Source organism: Bufo gargarizans, chromosome 1, assembly GCF_014858855.1.
Source record: "Bufo gargarizans isolate SCDJY-AF-19 chromosome 1, ASM1485885v1, whole genome shotgun sequence".
NCBI classification, from domain to species: Eukaryota; Metazoa; Chordata; class Amphibia; order Anura; family Bufonidae; genus Bufo; species Bufo gargarizans.
In genome coordinates this window covers 198,541,343-198,567,000 of record NC_058080.1, presented here as the reverse complement: position 1 = coordinate 198,567,000, position 25,658 = coordinate 198,541,343, and the positions used below count along the sequence as shown (strand labels likewise).

The 25,658-nt window shown below is 41.6% G+C and overlaps 1 protein-coding gene across 1 annotated transcript in view; it reads right to left on the bottom strand.

Annotated features, from left to right (window-relative positions):
* Positions 1-25,658, bottom strand: part of SLC7A11 (solute carrier family 7 member 11) — a 221,657-nt gene that overhangs the window by 98,372 nt on the left and 97,627 nt on the right. Inside the window, exons 5-6 of the mRNA XM_044277144.1 lie at positions 19,560-19,659; positions 3,951-3,995 (exon numbers count right to left, since the gene is read on the bottom strand). Coding sequence (XP_044133079.1) covers positions 3,951-3,995; positions 19,560-19,659 — 145 coding nt within the window. The remainder of the gene's footprint in view (positions 1-3,950; positions 3,996-19,559; positions 19,660-25,658) is intronic.

Sequence of the window (25,658 nt, the reverse complement as noted above, 5' to 3'; positions counted from 1 at the left end):
GACACTTTTTTGCTGCCAAGGTGGGCAAAGGGGCACATATTCCAAAGTGCACCTTTCGGATTTTGCAGGGCATTTTTTACACATTTTGATTGCAAAGTTCTTCTCACACATTTGGGCCCCTAAATTGCCAGGGCAGTATAACTACGCCACAAGTGACCCCATTTTGGAAAGAAGACACCCCAAGGTATTCCGTGAGGGGCATGGCGAGTTCCTAGAATCTTTTATTTTTTGTCGCAAGTTAGTGGAATATGAGACTTTGTAAGGAAAAAAGAAAAAAAAAGAAAAATCATCATTTTCCGCTAACTTGTGACAAAAAATAAAAAATTCTAGGAACTCGCCGTGCCCCTCACGGAATACCTTGGGGTGTCTTCTTTCCAAAATGGGGTCACTTGTGGCGTAGTTATACTGCCCTGGCAATTTAGGGGCCCAAATGTGTGAGAAGTACCTTGCAATCAAAATGTGTAAAAAATGGCCTGCAAAATCTGAAAGGTGCACTTTGGAATATGTGCCCCTTTGCCCACCTTGGCAGCAAAAAAGTGTGACACATCTGGTATCTCCGTACTCAGGAGAAGTTGGGGAATGTGTTTTGGGGTGCCATTTTACATATAACCATGCTGGGTGAGAGAAATATCTTGGCAAAAGACAACTTTTCCTATTTTATTTATACAAAGTTGGCATTTGACCAAGATATTTTTCTCACCCAGCATGGGTATATGTAAAATGACACCCCAAAACACATTCCCCAACTTCTCCTGAGTACGGCGATACCAGATGTGTGACACTTTTTTGCAGCCTAGATGCGCAAAGGGGCCCAAATTCCTTTTAGGAGGGCATTTTTAGACATTTGGATCCCAGACTTCTTCTCACACTTTCGGGCCCCTAAAAAGCCAGGGCAGTATAAATACCCCACATGTGACCCCACTTTGGAAAGAAGACACCCCAAGGTATTCAATGAGGGGCCTGGCGAGTTCCTAGAATTTTTTTATTTTTTGCATAAGTTAGCGGAAATTGATTTTTTTGGTTTTTTTCTCACAAAGTCTCACTTTCCGCTAACTTAGGACAAAAATGTAAATCTTTCATGGACTCAATATGCCCCTCAGCGAATACCTTGGGGTGTCTTCTTTCCGAAATGGGGTCACATGTGGGGTATTTATACTGCCCTGGCTTTTTAGGGGCCCTAAAGCGTGAGAAGAAGTCTGGAATATAAATGTCTAAAAATGTTTACGCATTTGGATTCCGTGAGGGGTATGGTGCGTCCATGTGAGATTTTATTTTTTGACACAAGTTAGTAGAATATGAGACTTAGTAAGAAAAAACAAAAACAAAAACAAACAAAAAATTTCCGCTAACTTGTGCCAAAAGAAATGTCTGAATGGAGCCTTACAGGGGGGGGGGGGGGGGTGATCAATGACAGGGGGGGTGATCAATGACAGGGGGGTGATCAATGACAGGGGGGTGATCAATGACAGGGGGGTAATCACCCATATAGACTCCCGGATCACCCCCCTGTCACTGATCACCCCCCCTGTAAGGCTCCATTCAGACATCCGCATGATTTTTTACGGATCCATGGATACATGGATCGGATCCACAAAACACATGCGGACGTCTGAATGGAGCCTTACAGGGGGGTTATCAATGACAGGGGGTGATCAGGGTGATCACCCCCCTGTCACTGATTACCCCCCCTGTAAGGCTCCATTCAGACATCCGCATGATTTTTTACGGATCCATGGATACATGGATCGGATCCACAAAACACATGCGGACGTCTGAATGGAGCCTTACAGGGGGGTTATCAATGACAGGGGGTGATCAGGGTGATCACCCCCCTGTCACTGATTACCCCCCCTGTAAGGCTCCATTCAGACATCCGCATGATTTTTTACGGATCCATGGATACATGGATCGGATCCACAAAACACATGCGGACGTCTGAATGGAGCCTTACAGGGGGGTTATCAATGACAGGGGGTGATCAGGGTGATCACCCCCCTGTCACTGATCGCCCCCCCTGTAAGGCTCCATTCAGACATCCGCATGATTTTTACGGATCCATGGATACATGGATCGGATCCACAAAACACATGCGGACGTCTGAATGGAGCCTTACAGGGGGGTGATCAATGACAGGGGGGTGATCAGGGAGTGTATATGGGTGATCACCCGCCTGTCATTGATCACCCCCTGTAAGGCTCCATTCACACGTCCGCATGTGTTTTGCGGATCCGATCCATGTATCCATGGATCCGTAAAAATCATGCGGACGTCTGAATGGAGCCTTACAGGGGGGTGATCAATGACAGGGGGGTGATCAATGACAGGGGGTGATCAGGGAGTGTATATGGGTGATCACCCGCCTGTCATTGATCACCCCCCTGTAAGGCTCCATTTAGACGTCCGTATGCGTTTTGCGGATCCGATCCATGTATCCGTGGATCCGTAAAAATCATACGGACGTCTGAACGGAGCCTGACAGGGGGGTGATCAATGACAGGGTGGTGATCAATGACAGGGGGGTGATCAGAGAGTTTATATGGGGTGATCATGGGTGATCAGGGGTTTATAAGGGGTTAATGAGTGACGGGGGGGTGTAGTGTAGTGTAGTGTAGTGTGGTGTTTGGTGCGACTGTACTGACCTACCTGAGTCCTCTGGTGGTCGATCCTAACAAAAGGGACCACCAGAGGACCAGGTAGGAGGTATATTAGACGCTGTTATGAAAACAGCGTCTAATATACCTGTTAGGGGTTAAAAAATTCGGATCTCCAGCCTGCCAGCGAGCGATCAGCCGCTGGCAGGCTGGAGATCCACTCGCTTACCTTCCGTTCCTGTGAGCGCGCGCGCCTGTGTGCGCGCGTTCACAGGAAATCTCGCGTCTCGCGAGATGACGCATATATGCGTGACTGTGCGCAGGGCTGCCACCTCCGGACCGCACATCTGCGTTAGGCGGTCCGGAGGTGGTTAGGAAGCTTTACTATTTGCTTAATAAGATGGTGTTGGGCCCTTTTTTGAAGTTGCACAAGCTACATATATGATATGTCAATCTGAGTAAAAAGGAAACTGGAATACAAACATACAAATCAGTATTCCTTCCAAAGGAAGAAAAACGGAGTGTCCCACACCAGCAAACAGTTCTTTTGGAATGAAAACTTATTTGCACATGTTTGCATATCTTTGAGTTTCTGGGAAAAATATTCAAATTAGCTTTCCTTCCAAAAGGGTTAGAAAGTTAAACCTCTCTTATGTCAGCATATGTGCTAATTTCCTATGTTTTTTCCTAGAAAACCAGAGGAGCATTTCTGGGCCTACAATACTCCTCATGCATTCTAGGCACTCTCCATAAAGAGAAAGAGTACCCCACCAGAAACCCAATAAAGGCCTCTCAGCTAGCTAAGCCAATTTTCTTTGCTCTGATAAAGGGTAATTACTCAGAAAGAGCTGTTGGAGCTTGGGGCCTGTGACTCCCCTCTCTTTCCCCTCTTCCCTTCCCCTATCATTTGTCTGATGCATGTTGATTGATGTCTTATATGTTTATTTTATTAGAATGTCAGTGTGGTGCTGTGTATAGTACAGAATCTGTGCCTTTACAATGCATTCTGCCTACACAGTAGATGTTTACATGTAGTATTATTGTACTGTATTGCAGCCTGCGCTGTGTCACAGTTTAACATTTGTTTGTCCTGATGACTGATTGTGAATAAATTCTATTTTCAATTTAAAAAAAGCTGTTTGCTGGTGTGAGACAGTCTTCTTTTTCTTTTTAGTAGGAATACTAATTTGCATGTTTCTGTTCTATAGTCTCTCTCTCGACTTCATCAGAATAAAAATTTTGTGAAAAATTTGGGATGAATTCCAAATCAATAGAATCAATTTGTTCATCTCTATTATACATTTAATTTATGTAATACAGCTACTAATAATAATTTCTATTGTTTGTAGTCCCACTTACTTTTCTGGGTTTTCTACTTCTTCAGTAACAAAATTGAGGTAAAACCTAAAAAATGTAAAATTAAAAGAGATAAAAACATAGGTAAAGTCAATTATGAGGATGTTTCAAAGCCTATACAATTTAGACTTGATTTACACAAATATGTGAAATAATTTTTCATATTCATTCATACACTCAATGGATAAAACGAGGCACATTGTGATCCAGTATTGGTCTCATAAGAACTTGATCACTAACTGCATTTACAATAGTTATGCTGTCAATATGGTCCTTTTAAATAGTCATATGTAACATGTAAAATAAATGGCCATAACTTTGTGACTGTGGCTGATAAAAGGGCAATATGTGCATTATTCTATGGGGTACTGTGACTAAGGGTCCATTCACACGTCCGTAAGTGTCTTGCAGATCCGCAAATTGCAGATCCGCAAAACACGGACACCTGCAATGTGTGATCCACCGCACATCACAGACACTATAATAGAAAATTCCTTCTCTGGTCCGCAATTGCGGACAAGAATAGGACATGTTCTATTTTTTTCAGGAACGAAATTGCGGATCCCCAGAAAAACGGATCCCGAAAAAACGGATGTGGATCCCGAAAATGCGGATGTGGATCCAGGAAATGTGGATTTGCATCCGTTCCAGCCCTATTGAAAGTGAATGGGTCCAAATTACGTACGTGTGAATGGACCCTAACAGATGTGATTTCTGACAATATCTGTACAGAGCTGTAGAATTTCTTGACCCTATATGAGATACACAAAATATATCCCTGTCCTTGTAATTTTTTTATTTTTATAGAAGAACAATTGCTTTGCAAACAATTGGAGTTAATTCACTCCAAACAAATTAGATATGGTACAATTTTTGGGGAATATATCCCTGTCCTAAAGAGATCACCTTGTCGTTGGCGGACAGGCACACATCATTTTGTACAAAATGTATTTGCCAAAAATCTCACATTTATAACATAGCATTAGCATTAGTACATTTTCTATAGTGAGTATGTCACTATTGTATTTACTTTATTATTTGTGTTTGCAGAGTGCTGTTGCATTGCTTTTTATTTTTATTTTTTTACTCAGAAATGTTAGATTGCTTCAAAACTCGACATGCAGTTATGTCTCAGGCAGATATGTAAATGATTATTGGTGTGGTCTCATTAGACACTTAGTCTTGCCACAAGGGGGCATAAAAATGCTTTCCCCTGCTACCCTATAAAAGGTTCTCATACGTTAATTTTCAGTAGTGTGCCTCTTGGAAAGAGATTGTTGACTGCTAGTCATGACTCTATGACACACTCAAAGACATTTTATCTAGTTTGCAGACTTTGAGATGGGGCACATCATTGGACTCAAATAAACAAAATTACAGTTTTGATGAATTGCCCACCATCTATGCCACTCTGAACTAGCTCTTAGGAGATGTTGGGCGCAGTGGTTACATGAGGACATGGCCAAAGGCAAACAGACTCTGGATGACCCAAACAGACCACCAGTAGTGAGAATTGTTTGATCTGCCAACAAACACAAATAGCACAAATAGTGGTTTCTAGAGACAGCTGTAACTTTCATTATGTACCTACTGTATGTCTCTGCCTGGACTATTTCTAGGTTCCTAGGAAATTTGTTGTCATAGTGCCAACTACCTATCCTGCAATTGACAGCCAGCCACCTTCATTTGTAGTGGAGTCATGAACGTAAAACCTGGACTGTTATGGATTTGAACCATATCATATTTAGCAACGATTCCAGTTTCTGTTTGAGATTCAACAATAGTAAGGTTTGAGTATGGAGTTTTTGTGGTGAGCGCTAAAATCCTGCCTTTTCTATGATCTAGGCCTCCTCAGTCGCCAGATTTTGTTGCCAATTAAACAGTTGAGGGACTAACATGGACGCTAGCTTAGGCAACCTACGAGTGTACCTACGAGTGTACCTACGAGTACAGGATCTACAGCAGGCATCCTCAAACTGTGGCCCTCCAGCTGTTGTAAAACTACAACTCCCACAATGCCCTGCTGTAGGCTGATAGCTGTAGGCTGTTTGGGCATGCTGGGAGTTGTAGTTTTGCAACAGCTGGAGGGCCACAGTTTGACGATGCCTGATCTACAGGCTCAACTGTAACTGTAACGTCTGTGGGCAAATTACCTGCAGGTTACCATACCGAACCTGTATGCCTAAATGCCCAGTAACATCTCATCTTGTATCCAGGCTAGAGACGACCCAACAGGGTACTAGAGCCTCCTTTCAACTGTATTTGTCCCAACTAAACTTACTGTATCTCATTGCTATAATATTTTAATCTCTTACGTATATCATTATTACATTCACACATATTCTTGGTTCGTAATAATTTTTTTTTTTAAATGAGGGTGAAAGATCTTTTTTAACAAAGCCCAGTACCCTTGTAAATCATGTAGCGTTCCCCATGCCAAAATAAACTTAAACTATTAGTCCCTGTCATGTGATTGGTTACAATTCTCTTGTGATCTGCCTTCTGCATATTTCTAAATGGGCAGTTCTCCCACGATACCATGTGAACTCTGAATGAGTGCAGTTCCCATAAGCACACTGCATCTCCCCCTGAGCTACAGGCACCGCCTTGACTGATACTTTACTGATACTTCTGTTGGAATCTCCCTGTATAGTGTATATATTTTCATTGGTAGATCTCATAGATATTTCTTTGTGTGCGCTTGGTTGCAGCTCTGACACAGCCAAGTGGCAATTACTTAATTCAGGGCACAGTGAGAAAGCATATTGGTCTTCTCTGCACATGATTGCCCTGAAAATGGGGAAATGTACGTACATGCAGTTTTTTTTTTTTTTTTAAGAGAGACAGTGATTGTATTGGAGGAAAGGGAGGATGAACTGAGCATGTGAATTGACAGTTAAGTGCACTGAGGTTGGGCCCAAGCCACTCTGCCCACCTTTTCTTCTTCTGCTGTCTCTCCTTTTTGATTGTCAGAGCTAGGTTCCTGCATAGTCATCTCACCTGGCCCTGTGTATTTGGAAAGAGAGGGAGAGACTGGCAGAGAAGCAGGAGGAACAAGGGCATACAGAGTGGTTTGGGCCCAACCAACGTACATTTATGTGCTCATTTCCATATGGACTAAAAGTATGAATGAAGCAGCTGATTGGTAAGAGAAAGTTATCATTACATTGAAGTCACCGAGCCCTACATGGCAATGTGTCTGGTTTAACAGTGAATTTCCTGGGGACAGATTCCCTTTAATTTCTTATTTAGGTTATATGTTATATTTTTCTATTATATGGATGTTTAAAATGTGTCCTGAAAAGGTTCTGAAAAAAAAAGCCAAAAATAGTCATCCAAAAATTGGCATTTAGCAGTTAAACCTCTATCAGATGCTACTGCATTATGGTATTTATTAACGTCTAGAGTGTATTCTTCTCAGTCTTTTACTTATAATTCATTTCATGTCCATTGTGATATTTGGCTTGGTATTTGTTTTCATTCTATGTGTGCTCTATATTTTTCATTTCGTTTTCCTCAAGGCCGCTACAATATCAGTACAATATCCATTACATCATCAGCAGCTAAAACTACTGGTCTTTACTTTCACAAAGCTCGTATTAATTTCAGATCATTGATGGCTCAGTCTAAAACAAATGTCAGCATTATCTAAGTTCAGAAATGCCTGCAGAAATTAGAAAGTCGGGAAATTTCTTAAGTCATCTCTGAAAATACAGTGTCCAGTGTCTGAATATGGGAAGTCGCACATTGTTGTAGAATTTGTGCTAGTTGAATGTCTCCCTTAAATCTAATAGAAATGGGATTTCTTGTTTCATTCTGTGTAAAATGTAGCAGGTTGAACAAGCTTTGATGAAAATTAATTTTATGCAAATTGGTATTTTAATAGGAGTCAGATTAAATTTCAGTCCATTTCCCTGGCACCATTTTGCTGCCCACAATGCTATTATATCATAGTCTGACTAGTAATTAGTGTATTGTTTCATTCTAGTTAATGTAACATTTCCTTAGGTTGGATATGAAGAAAAATAATTCCATGATAAGGACTAATCATTTTTAAATTTGAAACTGAAAGATTTCCTTTGAACACTATTTTTCAGTTTACCTATAGAATGAATACATTTCTATATACATTGCATTTTTTTTCTTCTTAATATTATTCCCAAGCTACAGAGAAGGCATATGTTGACAATTCTGGAGTCTTTAAAGCTATAATATTCCAATGTTCTTTGTTCAATGTTTGTAAAGTACCTCTCCTGACATTTCAGTTTTAGTAACTTGCATTTCCCATGTAATACCATTTCTGGAACATCTATTCTTATGACTCTATGTTGTGCCATTTCTGTATTATTACTGCTAGAAGTTTTGAATTAATTACTAGCAGTATAAAATGAAGGTCTAGATGCTTGATACTAGTTAGGGGTGTGCCCCGGAACAATCTGAAACAGGCAGCACTGATTGGATAGTGGCAGACTGCCTCTTTAAGAGGCAACAGCTTATGCTCTCCATTGGCTTGAAAGGCATCCAACTTCCCTGGCTGAAGACTCCTCAGGTGGCAGCAGCTTTCTCTGCCGCACACTCTCCAATTTGATTGATTTGAGGGTCAGGCATAACAATATTTACATTGACTGGGCCTGTCAATCAAAGTGCGTCGTTTGTGGCAATTGCAGAGAGCTAAGCCTCAAGGTGTAACGGCAATGTTCCCATTGCTCATAAAGGCTTATTTACATATATTAAGACATTTTTCTCAGCAATGCAGGCACATATGAACATGGGACCAACACAGATGCCTTCATCTGCCAAGCACACATGTAACAGGCCATGTGTATTTTCTGACAGATACCCTTGGGACATGATGACAAAGTAAAGTAGCCAAGCTCAATTTCCATCCGTAGACACCTTTTTCAGGGTGTTTGCTCCTCATCAGTACTGAGTAGGACTCTGGCTGGCTAAGTGTGATGCCTTGAATGTAGCTTTGGCAGGGTACTGGCTCTCCTTAAAGAGACCAGTCCTGTATGGAGACTTATTAGCAATGCTCCATGGGAAAACAATATACAAAGAGGTATCTCCTAAGGAAAGAGAACCACCTCGCTAGCACCACTTAATGGAAGTGGCTCCTTATGAGTCAAAATCCAACTTTTTAACAAGCCTTGGGACATGACAAGGGAACATAGCCAAGCAAGATATCCATCAGTGGACAGCTGTTTTAGGGTGCCTGCCCCTTATCAGTATGAAGTAGGATTCGGGCTGACTGAGTACAATGCTTTGGGAGATCCCTCTTTGCATATCATTTTCCTGTAGTGCATGTTCAATATCGGTAGGTCTATGCCAACAACTAATTATAATTTAGAATTTAGCTTTTTAAACCCCATAGATCTTGAAACGTTTTATATTATAGTATATGAACTATTCCCGATTTCAGCTTGCTATACACTGGCAAGGCTCTTATGACAAATTCAAACACCCTCCAGTCGTCTCTCTCTTTTTCTCTAGTTAGATGATAATTACATGCTGTGATATAGTAAAAAGGAGCTATTTTCTGACATATTTTAATGTGATTTTATACTTCTACCTACTCTCATTATTTTTCTAACATGTGTTAACCTTGTGTTGCCTGTGGATGTGGCATCAAAATCCATCACATCTGAAAACAAATTTGTTACATTTTGCTATGTTATTAAGAAACGGTGTGTTAAGCATCTGACAGATTACATTATACGACTGCAGACAGCTTGATAGCTGGTTCCAACCATCAGTTCACTTGATTTAAAGAGTATGCAGCAAGAATAAAGAGATGCATGTAGGAAGATTTGTATTATAAATAGAACTGGGAAATTTGTAAAAGCTATGTCAATTTAATCTAGTGTCTCGCTTTCTAAATTCTATGTTGTATTTGTTTTCTACTTTTCTTAGTTTATAAAGTTTTTAATCACTCAAGATATGATTTCTGTCAGTTTTTGTATGTAATATTTTTTTCAATACACTATTATCTTTTTAGATATAGCACTATTACTATTATTTTAGATACAGCACAATGAATGTGTCTGAAAACCCGAAATCAACAATAATGAGGGATGTCCACACATACAGTGCTTTTCATTATATAGTGTATTCATTCTTGAAACAAAAGGGAGTTACAGCCGCTATTGTAGTCTATAGCAGTATTGTCTATTCTGTTGGTTATTATCGGAAAGCTACTAGCATGCTGATTGCCATATTTCTAACGCTATGTTTACACTGAGTCCACAGTGCACATTCAGAATATATGCTGGGAACTGCTTTTGGTGCATACACCAAACATCAATTGACTTCTGTGGATTGGATGCTAAACACTCCAAAATGGTATCAATCAAAACTACATGAGCTCTCACACACCTGCATAGAAATAACTATATGAAAGTTAGGAGGAAAGGGAGGCAGAAAATGGCGATGAAATGAAAAACATATTTTTTCCAAATTTTTTTTTTCCAGTATTAAAACACCAAAACCAAACTATATAAAAATGTGGTATCATTGTTGGTGTTGAGAGAATGTAAGTGTCCGAAGTGGACTTCGATCAGAATTTCAGGAAAAACTTTGAATTTCAGGAAAGTTGAATTGCTTTATGTTAACGTTAACTACTTGATTTTCCCTGAAATGGGGTAAAGAAATGAATCATACTTACCTCATCCATTTGAGCGTGAAGAGCCTGCCCCCACCATCTTGATTAAAGATCCTACGTGAAATCTCATCGTGGTGATATATGACATCACCACACCGGCAGACTGATGAAGTCATCACGCGCTGCACAAGATGTCGCTCTGGATCTTCAATCAAGATGGCAGCGGACTGCTCTTCACGATCAAATGGATGAGGTAAGTATGAATTTATTTTATTATTATTATTATTTATTATTTAAGCGCCATTCATTCCATAGCGCTGTACATATGATAAGCGGTGCACATACATAACAGACAATTGTACTAATCATAAACAAGATTATAGACCTTAATATTAATGTCAGATGCCACAATCATCAATGAACACCGCATCTGAGGGGTACAATAACAGGGTGCAGAGCAATCCCCTTTCCCCATCTTTGCACCCACTACTTACAATGAAATACGCTTCATTATGAAGTAATTTGTCACAAAGCAAATTTTTGCTAAATTTGGCAAAGCAGCCGAGTTGAATTTTCAAGAACCTCATTCATCTCTAATCAATATAATCTTACTGACTGGCAGACTGAAGGTAATAGATCAGTTTTAACATATAGAGAAGCAGTATTTTGTTTTTTTTTATTACCCCATTTAGATGTTTTTTTCATACTTCCAACTACATCGTCTACAATAATAAATGGTGGCACTAGAAATTACAACTTGTACTGCAAAAACTCATACAACTATGTGAAAAAAATATAAATAAATTATGGGTTCGGGAAGGCAGGGTGTATAAAATGAAATGCAAAAATGGAAAATCAGCACGTCAGAAAGGGGTTAATTAGAGGCATGATTTTGTCTTGACCTATGCATATATCTATCTACTTACCAGTAGTAATGGACGAACATCGGCCGGGACGTTTTGCAAAAGCGCGTTCGTGATCAAATGTTCGCGAACGGCGTGTCCACGGCGGGCCCCTTTCACTTTAATGGCAGGGGAACCTGAAAAACCTTCAGGTCATATTTGCAGCCACCAAATACTTACTAGAAGTACACAATTACATGGACAGTGACATACCAGGGGGGAAACAATGGCAAAATTCCCACAAAAAATATGTATTTTAATCAGGGGTCATTTTTATGTGTCTTAAAGGGAAACTCTCAAAAATGTGCCCTGTTGGAGCCTAGAAATTTTTTATTTTAGGCCATGGGAGTACAGGTCCCAAAAATTAGGCATTCACCTGACAGAAAAGAACAAGTAATTATGTGGCTGGAGGTATATTAGATGGTCACTGGATAACTATTTTACTGTAGGCCAGTACAGGAGTACTCCACTGTCCTACAGTAAAATTGTTATTCAGTGACCGTCTAATGTACCTCCAGCCACATAATCACTTGTTATTTTCTGTCAGATGAATGCCTAATTTTTGGGGCCTGTACTGGCCTACAGTAAAATAGCTATCCAGTTACCGTCTAATATACCTCTAGCCACATAATCACTTGATCTTTTTAGTCTGGTGAATGCCTAATGTTTGAGGCCTGTAGTCCAGTGGCCTACAGTAAAATTTTTATCCATTGACAGCATAATGTACCTCGAGCCACATAATCAGAATTTCTTTTATGTGAGGTGAATGCCTAATTTTTAAGGCCCGTACTCCTGTCACTGGCGTAAAATAACATTTTTCTAGGCTCCGACAGGGAACATTTCAGAGAATTTTCCTTTAAGATGCATAAAAATGTCCCCTGATTAAGACACATATTTTTTGTTGGAATTTTTGTCATTGATCCCCCTCTAATATGTCACTGTCCATGTTGTGGGACTATTTGTGCACTTCTACTAAGTATTAGGTGGCTGCAAATATGAGCTAAAGGTTTTTCAGGTTCTCCTGCCATTAAAGCAAATTTTTGATTCGCGAACATTTGATCACGTTCGCGAACCAACCTGGCTGATGTTCGTTCATCACTATTAGGCATTTAACTGACAGAAAAGAACAAGTGATTATGTGGCTGAAGGTATATTAGACGGTCACTGGATAACAGTTTTACCATTGGCCAGTATTGGCCCCAAAAATTAGGCATTCACCTGACAGAAAATAACAAGTGATTATGTGGTTTGGAGGTACATTAGGCGGTCACTGGATAACAATTTTACTGTAGGCCACTGCAGTAGAGGCCCCAAAAATTAGGCACTCACCGGATAGAAAAGAATAAGTGATTATGTGGTTGGAGGTATATTAGACAATCACTGTATAACAATTTTACTGTAGGCCAGTGGAGTACAGGCCACAAAAATTAGGCATTGACCTGACAGAAAAGAACAAGTGACTATGTGGCTGGAGGTATATTAGACGATCACTGTATAACAATTTTACTGTAGGCCAGTACAGGACCCAAAAATTAGGAATTCACCTGACAGAAAAGAACAAGTGATTATGTGGCTGGAGGTACATTAGGCGGTCACTGAATAACAATTTTACTGTAGGCCAGTGGAGTACAGGCCCCAAAATTTAGGCATTCACCTGACAGAAAAGAACAAGTGATTATGAGGCTGGAGGTATATTAGACGGTCACTAGATCACTATTTTACTGTAGGCCAGTACAGTCCCCAAAAATTAGGCATTCACCTGACGGAAAAGTGGCTGATCATGTGGCTGGAGGTACATTAGCCGGTCACTGAATAAGGTGGTCGTCCCTAGGTGAGTGTTGGGCTTACCGTGACTGTGACCGTGCATGGTGGATGGCTCGCTCCAAATACATTTGCAGTCTGCTTTTTGCCTCCTGTGCACTGTGAGTTCTGCCTGCATCTCCTCCTTCTACTCCCTATCTGCTGCTCCGTCTCTCCCTCTGAACTCCTCTCCTCTTCCTCTCTTATGGGCACACACATGATGTCCATCGACGCACCATCATCGTCACCTTCACCACCACTGAAATTAGAGATCTCGGAGTAGGCAGCAACAGCGGGGACCATCCTCCTTGGGTTGATCTGGGTACTGTCGTCAGACCGCTGGGAGCCGGCCGTTGCTACCTCCTCTTCCTTATCCGATGCCAAGAATGGCTGACCATTGGTAGGTCTGGGAAAGGATGGGAAAATAATTCCTCTGACTCAAGTGGAGGTGCTATAATGGTGGTGGTGTCTTTGTGGGTGCACACAGCAGAGAGTGAGGAGGGTGCAGATACAGAGGATGAGGAGGGTGCAGAAGCGGAAGGCTGAGCGAGCCACTCAACCAACTCTGTTGTGTCCTTTGACATAATCGCATCTACCTTTTCTAACTTCCCACTTGCCCGACCCCTACCACCCCTGCGGAACAGCCTGCCTCTATCTCTGCTTGTCATTTTCAAAATGACCCTGTGACAAATTCCCTACAGAAGAGCAGTATTTGTGGAAACAGGTACTGTATATCGCAGGCCTCAATCAGTATTTGGTGGTAGCTGGTATATCAAACTCCTAAATCAGTATTTTGTGGAAGCAGTTGTATCGCAGGCCTCAATCAGTATTTGGTGAAAGTCAGTGGCGGATCCAGGGGGGGGCAATGGGGCAATTGCCCCCGCCCCGAGCTGGCGGCAGCGGCGGGGCACAGGGAGATGAGCGTTTCCATTGTGGAAAAGCTCATCTCCAGTCATCTGTATCGCAGTCCTCAGGACAGCGATACAGATGGCTGTGCTGCGGCAGGGAAGGGAGAGGCGTGTCCCTTTCCCTTCCTCTGATAGGCTGCAGGCACTAGGCCGGCAGCCTATCAGAGGCCGGCGCAGGCGGCGCGATGACGTCATCGCGCCGCCTGTGCCATACAGCGCAGGACACAGGCCGGAAGAGGCCTGCATCGCTGACATGGAGGTAAGTATGTGTTTTTTTTGTTTTTATTTAATATATACAATACTTTTTACTGGCGGGGGGGCTGTTAATACTGGCACGGGGGGCTATTAATACTGGCACGGGGGGCTGTTAATACTGGGACAGGGAGGCTGTTAATACTGGCACAGGAGGGCTGTTAATACTGGGGGGGGAGGCTGTTAATACTGGCACAAGGGGGGGCTCTTAATACTGGCACGGGGGGCTGTTAATACTGGCATGGGGGAACTGTTATTACTGGCACAGGGGGGACTGTTATTACTGGCACAGAGGTGGGTGTTATTACTGGCACGGGGGGCTGTTATTACTGGCACAGGGGGGCTGTTATTACTGGCACAGGGGGGGCTGTTATTACTGGCACAGGGGGGGCTGTTATTGCTGGCACATGGGGCGCTGTAATTGCTGGCACATGGGGGCTGTTATTATTACGGCACATGGGGGGCTGTTATTATTACTGGCACATGGGGGGCTGTTATTATTACTGGCACATGGGGGGCTGTTATTATTACTGGCTCATGGGGGGGTCTTATTATTACTGGCACATGGGGCGGCTGTTATTAATACTGGCACATGGGGGGGCTGTTATTAATACTGGCACATGGGGGGCTGTTATTAATACTGGCACATGGGGGCAAGTTATTAATACTGGCACATGGGGGGCTGTTAATACTGGCACATGATTGGGGGCACTATAGGGGAATCTACTGAGGCCACAAAGAAGGGGTATTTTATATGGGTGCTCTGTACAGTACAATTTTATACTGGGACAAATTATGGTGGGTACTATGGGGAAGGAGGGAGAGGAGTACTATAGGGTCATCTACGGGGGGCACTAAGAAGGGGTATTTTATACTTGCAAATTATGGTGGACACTGAGGGCATCTACTGGAGCATTTTTTACTGGTACATTATGGGGGGCACTAGGATGAAGGAGGGTGTGGAGCACTATGGGGGCATTTACTGGGGGCACTATATAGGGGTATTTATACTGGCACATTATGGGGGCACTATGGGGACATTAGCTCAACTGGGGGCATTACAAGGGGGTATTTTTTGCACTGTCACATTATAAGGATAATTATTTCTATGGGGGGACATTATGGTGGGCTTTATTACTCCCCCATGGTATGAGTCCCCTAGTAGCAGCACCAGCCTCTCCATGCTCTGCTATTCCTCTGCCCCTTCTTCAAATACTTATTCTGAAATCTTTCTCATTAGGATAAAACACAACATCAGCTCCGCCGACCCCCCGGCCAAAGTGTGGAAGTGGTGTCCGAGATCCCCAAGGGCCAAGTAATTGTAAGTTTTCTTGTGAAATATGTTTATGTTATACACATATAGCCTACACTGTGCCACACAATATACAGTATACCACTACACTGTGTAGTCTGCTCTATAAGCACCATTGTTTTGTGGCGGCTGACAGAAAATAATCTGAAAGAGCCCCTCCCGAGACCAGGCTCTGGATCCGCCACTGGTGGAAGCTAGTATATTAGTCCCCTTAATCAGTATTTTGCGGAAGCAGATGTTTCAAAGGCCTCAATCAATATTTGGTGGAAGCTGGTATATCAAACACCGTAATCACTATTTTGTAGAAACAGGTGTATCGCAGGCCTCAATCAATATTTGGTGAAAGCAGGTATATCAAACCCCTTAATCAGTATTTTGTGGAAGCAGGTACATTGTAGGCCTCCATCAATATTTTGCAGAAGCAGGTATATCAATCCCTTTAATCAGTATTTTGTGGAAGCAGGTGTATCGCAGGCCTAAATCAATATTTTGTGAAAGCAGGTATATCGCAGGACTCAATCAGTATTTGGTGGAAGCACGTATATCAAACCCCTTAATCAGTATTTTGTGGAAGCAGGTGTATCGCAGGCCTCAATATTTGGTGGAAGCAGGTATATCAATCCCCTTAATCAGTATTTTGTATAAGCAGTTGTATCACAGGCCTCAATCAATATTTGGTGGAAGCAGGTATATCAATCCCCTTATTCATTATTTTGTGGAAGCAGTTGTATCGCATGCCTCAATCAATATTTGGTGGAAGCAGATATATCGCATCCCTCAATCAATTATTATTTTTTGGAAACAGGAATATCAAACCCCTTAATCAATATTTGCGGAAGCAGGATTATCGCACTCTTTAATCAGTATTTTGTGGAAGCAGGAATATCAAACCCCTTAATCTGTATTTTGTGGAAGCAGGTATATCACAGGCCTCAATCAAAATTTTGTGGAAGCAGGTATATCACACTCCTCAATTAGTATTTTGTGGAAGCAGGTGTATTGCAGGCCTCAATCAGTATTTGATGTAGGCAGGTATATCAAACCCCTTGATCAGTATTTTGTGTAAGCAGGTGTATAGAACCCCTTAATCAATATTTGGTGGAAGCAGGTATATTGCACCCCTCAATCAGTATTTTGTGAAAGCAAGTATATCAAAACCCTTAATCAGTATTGTGTGGAAGAAGGTATATCATAGGCCTCAATCAATATTTGGTAAAAGCAAGTATATCAATCCCCTTAATCAGTATTTTGTGGAAGCAGGTGTATCACAGGCCTCAATCAATATTTGGTTGAAGTAGGTATATAAATCCCCTTAATCAGTATTTTGTTTAAGCAGGTATATAGAACCCCTTAATCAATATTTGGTAGAAGCAGGTATATTGCAACCCTCAATCTGTATTTTGTGGAAGCAGGTATATGAAACCCCTTATTCATTATTCTGTGGAAGCAGATATCGCAAACCTCAATCTGTATTTTGTGGAAGCAGGTATATCAAACCCCTTAATCAGTATTTTTGGGAAACAGGTATATCACACCCCTCAATCAGTATTTTGTGGAAACAGGTATGTAGAACCCCTTAATCAATATTTTGTGGAAGCAGGCATATTGCACCTCTCAATCAGTATTTTGTAGAAGCAGGTATATAAAAACTCCTTCATCACTATTTTGTGGAAGCAGGTATATCGCACCCTTCAATCTGTATTTTGTGGAAGCAGGTATATAGAGCCTCTTAATCAATATTTGGTGGAAGCAGGTTTATCACACCCCTTAATCAATATTTTGTGGAACCGGTTTTATCACAGGCCTCAATAAATATTTTGTGGAAGCAGGTATATTGCACCCTATAATCAGTATTTTATGGAAGCAGGTGTATCGCAGGCCTTAATCAATATTTGGTGGAAGCTGGGATATCAATCCCCTTAATCAGTATTTTGCGGAAGCAGGTGTATCAAAGGCCTTAATCAATATTTAGTGGAAGCTGGTATATCAAACCCCTTAATCAGTATTTTGTGGAAGCAGGTGTATCGCAGGCCTCAATCAATATTTGGTGAAAGCAGGTATATAAATCCCCTTAATCAGTATTTTGTGGAAACAGGTGTATTGCAGGCCTCAATCAATATTTGGTGGAAGCATATATATTGCACCCCTCAATCAGTACTTTGTGGAAGCGGGTATATAGCAGGCCTCAATATTTGGTGGAAGCAGGTATATCAATCCCCTTAATCAGTATTTTGTAGAAGCAGTTGTATCACAGGCCTCAATCAATATTTGGTGGAAGCAGATATATTGCACCCCTCAATCTTTTTTTTTTTTTTTGGGATTCAGGTATATCAAACCTCTTGCGGAAGCAGGTATATCACACTTTTTAATGAGTATATTGTGGAATTAGGTATATCAAACACCTTAATCTGTATTTTGTGGAAGCAGGTGTATCGCAGGCCTCAATCAAAATTTGGTGGAAGTAGGTATATCAATCCCATTAATCAGTATTTTGTCGAAGCAGGTGTATCACAGGCCTCAATTATTATTTGGTGGAAGCAGGTATATCAATCTCCTTAATCAGTATTTTGTTTAAGTGGGTAGATAGAACCCCTTAATCAATATTTGGTGGAAGCAGGTATATTGCAACCCTCAATCTGTATTTTGTGGAAGCAGGTATATCAAACCCCTTATTCAGTATTTTGTAGGAGCAGATATATTGCAACCTTCAATCTATATTTTGTGGAAGCAGGTATATCAAACCCCTTAATCAGTATTTTTTGGAAACAGGTATATCGCACCCCTCAATCAGTATTTTGTGGAAACAGGTATATAGAACCCCTTTATGAATATTTTGTGGAAGCAGGCATATTGCACCTCTCAATCAGTATTTTGTGGAAGCAGGTATATAAAAACCTCTTAATCACTATTTTGCGGAAACAGGTATATTGCACCCTTCAATCTGTATTTTTGTGGAAGCAGGTATATAGAACCCCTTAATCAACCGGTTATATTGCATGCCTCAATAAATATTTTGTGGAAGCAGGTATATCGCACCCTTCAATCAGTATTTTATGGAAGCAGGTATATTAAACCCCTTAATCAGTATTTTGTGGAAGCAGGTATATTGCACCCCTCAATCATTTTTTTTTTTTGGGCCAACAGGTATATCACACCCGTTGCAAATAGTTATTCCAATAGCGTTTGTCCCTCTATATGGCTGCGGTATCGCAGCAGAACTGCACACAATTGCTGCACAATACAAATGCACTATATAATTTGTATGTTAGAAAGTATCTTATAGGTATATTACATCCCTCAATCAGTTTTTTGGGGGGCAACAGGTATATCACACCAGTTGCAATTTTAATTATTCTATTAGCGTTTGTCCCTCTATATGGCTGCGGTATCATAGCAGAACCGCACACAACTGCCGCACAATACAATTGCACTATAATATACTTTCTTATATCACACCCCTCAGTATATCACACCTATCGATAGCACACCTATACCAGTCCTTAAAAAGACTTTTCTGGCCCTATTAGCTAGCGTTTAGTGTCCCTAACAGTCTGTCCCTGCTCCACAAAGCAACCTTTCCCTACAATATCAAAACACAGAATGTAAAATGGCTGCTAGATTGGTTTCTGCTATAGGGTGGGGGTGTGTCCATGTGCGGAAAAGTCTCAATTGGCTTTCCTATCCCACCTGATGTGTGTGTCATGGGTTAAAGTTCGGCCCAATGCAAAATAATATGGTGCCGGAGGTCATCGCCAGATGTTCGCATGTTCTGCGAATCGCAAGCGCACAAAGTTTGCAGCGATATGACGCCGGGCGAACCACAAGGCCATCTCTACTTACCAGCCAGCGTATGCATACATTCCAGAATAAAAAGCCAAAGGGAGCCCCATAACACTGACATCTTTCCCAACAAAGGCATCTTTGAAGTTCTGTGTCTCTCCTGAAATAGACAAGTTTTTATTGGCATGACTTAATGTAGATTGTCACTCCACGCTGTTCATGTTAACTTACAATTCTGCACGGTCACTCATAATTATGTACCTGTCAAACACCATGTACATGGGCGCCCTTTTTCTGACATTCCACCATAGCAAATTTTACTTAAACAACAGAAGCAGAGATAAATGTGCCTTTGAGGTATGCCAATAAAAGTGCGACAAACGCAAGTACAATTAGAATTGATTGATTTGTCCAGCACATGTATGCTGTCAGGAACTGACATGTTTCTTAACGCTACTCATCTAGTACATGAAAAGTTGTGGGCAGCATTAATAATGTTCATGTCATGACAAGCAGTAAATAAACTGATAAAGCAAAAATCAATCAATCTGTCGTAAAGAATTCTCCAGATTACCATCTCTACAATGGATGCTGATAAAAATTCCAATATATGTGCAGGTGAATATTACTTGGGTCCCCCCTTCCGTTAGCCATAGTGGAAAACTAAGAAAGAGCTTCTGCACTCTGGAAGTCTTGGAGCATTCTTATACTGAATATCATGTAATACTATAGACGCTGCACCAGACACATGAATTACAAGAAATGGATCAGTTGAGTACAAATCATTGCTGGAGTGACTTAATTCAGAAATAGATATCCAGCAATGGAAATGTCCAACCAACTGTGTCAGTTGCTGTACATGTCAATGTTGTCACTGTACAGTATGAACATTATAACAAAAATCCCAATTAAAGCTACTTTCACACTAGCGCTATACATCCTAGAGGCTGTCCTGCAACAGCCTGCATGGTCTCCTTGCATTTAGGCATTGACAGAAGTTTGTAGACCTTAGTCTGACCCCATGTGTGACGCGACTGTCAGTTTGGAAAAATGAACCACGTCTAATCTGGGAACAGGACGTCCATATATGGTCGTTCCTGTAGCCCTTTGGAGACCACAGACTCTAATCATCCCCTGCTGAGATCACTTCACACTTCGGACAGCTTCTAAGGACAAACCCCAGCCCATGCATCTCCTGCCCACCTTGGAACCATGAAAATTAAACACATGCTAGTTGGCCCTTCCTTGCAGCCTGCTCAATTTACACATCTGAAGCAGAGATAGCTGGGAGGGGGGAGCGCATAGGAGAGACATGTGAACCGTGCTCTGTGAACCCCAAAAAGCATATTGGGGCTATATGGAATTATGACCCAAAAATGTAGGTACCCTCAAAATGCACCTCTCACCGAGAGGAACCAGGAGAGTCCAAACTTGACAGCTCTGGGGTCTTCCCAGACTGGGAAATAGGTTACTAGTCATCTGGAGGGGAGAGAGGTGGGGTGTCACCCATAGAATCGTCCATAAATTCATGGGGGACCCAGCACAAGTGCCCGGTTTTTCATATTTATTACGTCGGCAAAGTTATGGGCCTTTTTGTAAAATTAGGGAAAACTGGTCTGGCCAGCAGCAGGGAGGGGCAAACAAGCCCTCCCAAACCCTCCTTCAGGAACACCCACCATGCAGCCCTTGGCCAGCGATTGGCTGGGCCAACCCCCCTTACCCTCCCACAGAATGGGGCATAAAAGTCTGTGCACAATGGGAGAGGAGAGCTTTTTGCCCTGTGGTCACATCGCCGATAGGCTGTCTGTTGGAACGTAAGTTTGTGCCTGGATTTGCAAAGGCAAAATCCAAGATAGTATTTCTCTTTTTATTCCTGTTTATTTTCCACATGCTTCCCAGCTTGCTATTGTATTCGTTTTCTGTAAATTTGTGTATGCATTGTTTGTTTCACTTCTGTGTTACTTATAGTAAAATATATTTTCATATCTTTTAAATTGTCTCTCTCTTATTGCTCTAAGCCCCACTGCAACAAAGCACTCGTACGCCCTGAAGAGACCTACCTGTTTTATAGTATATACAGCCACAAGAGTGGGTTTCAGATGATGCATTCTTATGGTTTACAAAATACAATGTACCTGTACACAGGGATTAAAAAGGCTTGCTAGCCTAAACCTACCTCATGATACCAAAAAGGTGTGCAGGACACATCACTACCACAAGTAACCAGAGTAATGATGGACAAAAAATATGAATTTAAACATATTGGGGGAGATGTATCAAACTGGTGTAAAGTAGAACTGGCTTAGTTGCCCATAGCAACTGTGAGGAATATGGATTCATATTTACTGTCAGCCATGTCCTCACAACCCCATTTGCTGACAGATAGCAGAGGTAGTGAACTCCACAGGAGGTCCCTGCTTCAAAGCCCCAGCCCTGATTGTCATTTGATTCACCTCTTGGCTTGTTCAGTGTACATGCAAAATAAGTTTCCACCCCCCAGCCAGCTGAGTGTCAGCAGGCAAGGAAGAAAGCCCCAGGGGTCCAGGCTTCAAGGAGGCCCCAGGTGGAGAAGGTCATACGTCAGTCAACCAGTTTGGAGCCAAGCTAAATCTTGCAGAAAACCCCCAGCAGGAGGTATCAGCCCTTGTCCAGGATCAATGATACCTCCCAGACATGTTGGCACCTTCTTTTCATAAGGAATTATGAATCGCCTGGCCATGGCTGGCACAAAGCAGATACATATTTGTGTCCCGGTGGACACGAGGTACGTGCCCATGGTCTTTGTTTAATGGGGCGAGGTCAGGGAAGGGGGATATCCATATCTCCCTATAGAAATCACATAACGGTACCAGGTTTGGACTCTACTTGTAGCCGGAACCCGGGCAGGTCCGTTGGTCCCAGAACCATCTCCCTGTGACCCTCTGGTCTGGAGCTATGAACCTTAAAGGGTTTTGTGGGTCATTTGCTGCCAGCCCAGAAGAGGGGGAGTGGACCCTTCCCTAATTCCGGGAGGGGAGGGCCCGGCTACAGATTAAAAGGCTTGTGCCAGCAAATTTAAAGTTCCAAATATGAGTTTCAAGTTTCAAGTTGCAAATATTTCTAATTGTATTATTTGGTAGTGAGGTCTGCTATATGTTCCGTTATTCTATCTCACAAGCCTATATACTGTTTAGGGAACAGTTCACACATTGTACAAACCGGATTCCAAAAAAGTTGGGACACTAAACAAATTGTGAATAAAAACTGAATGCAATGATGTGAAGATGGCAAATGTCAATATTTTATTTGTAATAGAACGTAGATGACAGATCAAACGTTTAATCCGAGTAAATGTATCATTTTAAAGGAAAAATACGTTGATTCAAATTTTCACGGTGTCAACAAATCCCCAAAAAGTTGGGACAAGTAGCAATAAGAGGCTGGAAAAAATAAATTTGAGCATAACGAAGAGCTGGAAGACCAATTAACACTAATTAGGTCAATTGGCAACATGATTGGGTATAAAAAGAGCTTCTCAGAGTGGCAGTGTCTCTCAGAAGCCAAGATGGATAGAGGATCACCAATTCCCACAATGTTGCGCAGAAAGATAGCGGAGCAATATCAGAAAGGTGTTACCCAGCGAAAAATTGCAAAGACTTTGCATCTATCATCATCAACTGTGCATAACATCATCCGAAGATTCAGAGAATCTGGAATAATCTCTGTGCATAAGGGTCAAGGCCGTAAAACCATACTGGATGCCCGTGATCTCCGGGCCCTTAAACGACACTGCACCACAAACAGGAATGCTACTGTAAAGGAAATCACAGAATGGGCTCAGGAATACTTCCAGAAACCATTGTCAGTGAACACGATCCACCGTGCCATCCACCGTTGCCAGCTGAAACTCTACAGTGCAAAGAAGAAGCCATTTCTAAGCAAGATCCACAAGCTCAGGCGTTTTCGCTGGGCCAGGGTTCATTTAAAATGGAGTGTGGCAAAATGGAAGACTGTTCTGTGGTCAGACGAGTCATGATTCGAAGTTCTTTTTGGAAATCTGGGACACCATGTCATCCGGACCAAAGAGGACAAGGACAACCCAAGTTGTTATCAACGCTCAGTTAAGAAGCCTGCATCTCTGATGGTATGGGGTTGCATGAGTGCGTGTGGCATGGGAAGCTTGCATGTCTGGAAAGGCACCATGAATGCAGAAAAATATATTCAGGTTCTAGAACAACATATGCTCCCATCCAGACGTCATCTCTTTCAGGGAAGACCCTGCATTTTTCAACAAGATAATGCCAGACCACATTCTGCATCAATCACAACATCATGGCTGCGTAGGAGAAGGATCCGTGAACTGAAATGGCCAGTCTGCAGTCCAGATCTTGCACCTATAGAGAACATTTGGCGCATCATAAAGAGGAAGGTGCAACAAAGAAGGCCCAAGACAATTGAACAGTTAGAGGCCTGTATTAGACAAGAATGGGAGAGCATTCCTATTTCTAAACTTGAGAAACTGGTCTCCTCGGTCCCCAGACGTCTGTTGAGTGTTGTAAGAAGAAGGGGAGATGCCACACAGTGGTGAAAATGGCCTTGTCCCAACTTTTTGGGGATTTGTTGACACCATGAAATTCTGATTCAACATATTTTTCCCTTAAAATGGTACATTTTCTCAGTTTAAACTTTTGTTCTGTGATTTATGTTCTATTCTGAATAAAATATTAGAAGTTGGCACCTCCACATCATTGCATTCAGTTTTTATTCACGATTTGTATAGTGTCCAAACTTTTTTGGAATCCGGTTTGTAGAATGCATTACATAAGATTCATGAAATTTCTTACGGGAAATGTTTCTGCTGTACTACTTGATGCTGTTTGTTTTGTTTGTTTCATATATCCACATAATCCAAATCTAGTTTTGCCAGTGTGGTGACACATCTAGCTGCAACCTTGCTCCTTCTCATCTCTGCCATTAGTCTGAACTGGTACAAGGTAGAAACTATGCAAGGTAGAAAACGTGACTTTAGAATGTTTGCTTTAATTTTTATCCTTAATCTTAGATGTTAAAAGCACATTTTGTGTCTTATATTGTGCTATAGCTTTTGCTCTTTTCTATATAGTCTTATTATATCCTTGTTTAATGAAACATGTTCTGATTCTATTTGTTTCTAAGGCCTCATGCACACGACCGTTTATTTTTTTGCAGTCCGTAAACCGCGGATCCGAGCGGGGCCTCGGAACGAATAAACAGATTCAGACAGCACACAGAGGTCGGATGCGGACCCGAAAAACGGTTGTGTGCATGAGCCCTAAAGTTTCCTGTTTCCTGATTACTGCAGCATCTCATTGACTGCCTTTAAATGAAGAACATGCTGTTTTGAAGAGTGCCGGATACATAATAATTTTCAGTAGTTGAGGCGCTGAACAACCCATCTGATTTAGCAGCAGAGGTGGATTAGCCATAGACTGTTACGGTCCCTCCCGTGACAGATGTCAGAAGATCGAAGAGACTGGCTACATGTGAAGGGATCTAAAAGCCTCTTTGATTACTCTTGCTTCTGTGTTGTTGTTAATGACCATATCCCTTGTTTCAGGTGTAGCTTAGTGGTCATTACACCCCCCCTATATAGTCTGACTTCACCCTCACCCAATAGACTGTAAACCACCGCCATGCCGCCACACCTTATAAATGGTTTATCTGTATGCATTTAGAATACTAAGGGGCACATTTATTAAGAGCTATGTTTTAGACACTGGTCTTCATAAAACCCTAAGCTAGAGGAGGATCTGCCGGAGTTATGAAGTCCATAACTTTGGTGTATTCATTGCCAGTTCTGAATGTAAGACAACTTCCTAACAAATATGCCTAATCTGTATCCCTCTGCGTCTAACCTATATCCCTCTAGTAACTGTTTTTTAAACCTTGTATCAGTAAATATGCAATTTTTCAGATGTATGCTGTAAACTAGTATTCTTACTAATGAGAATATAGAAAAAAATATAAAATCTATAGGTATATGTAAAGTCTTACGACTTTACAAACCAGGAAATTCACACTATGAAACATATTTACCCATACTGTCTAGTATTCAGATAGGATAAACTTAGAGGATGTGGTCAGAAAATGTGCAAAATTTATTAAAATAGAAACGTTATTTTTCTCCAAACAACTGGTACA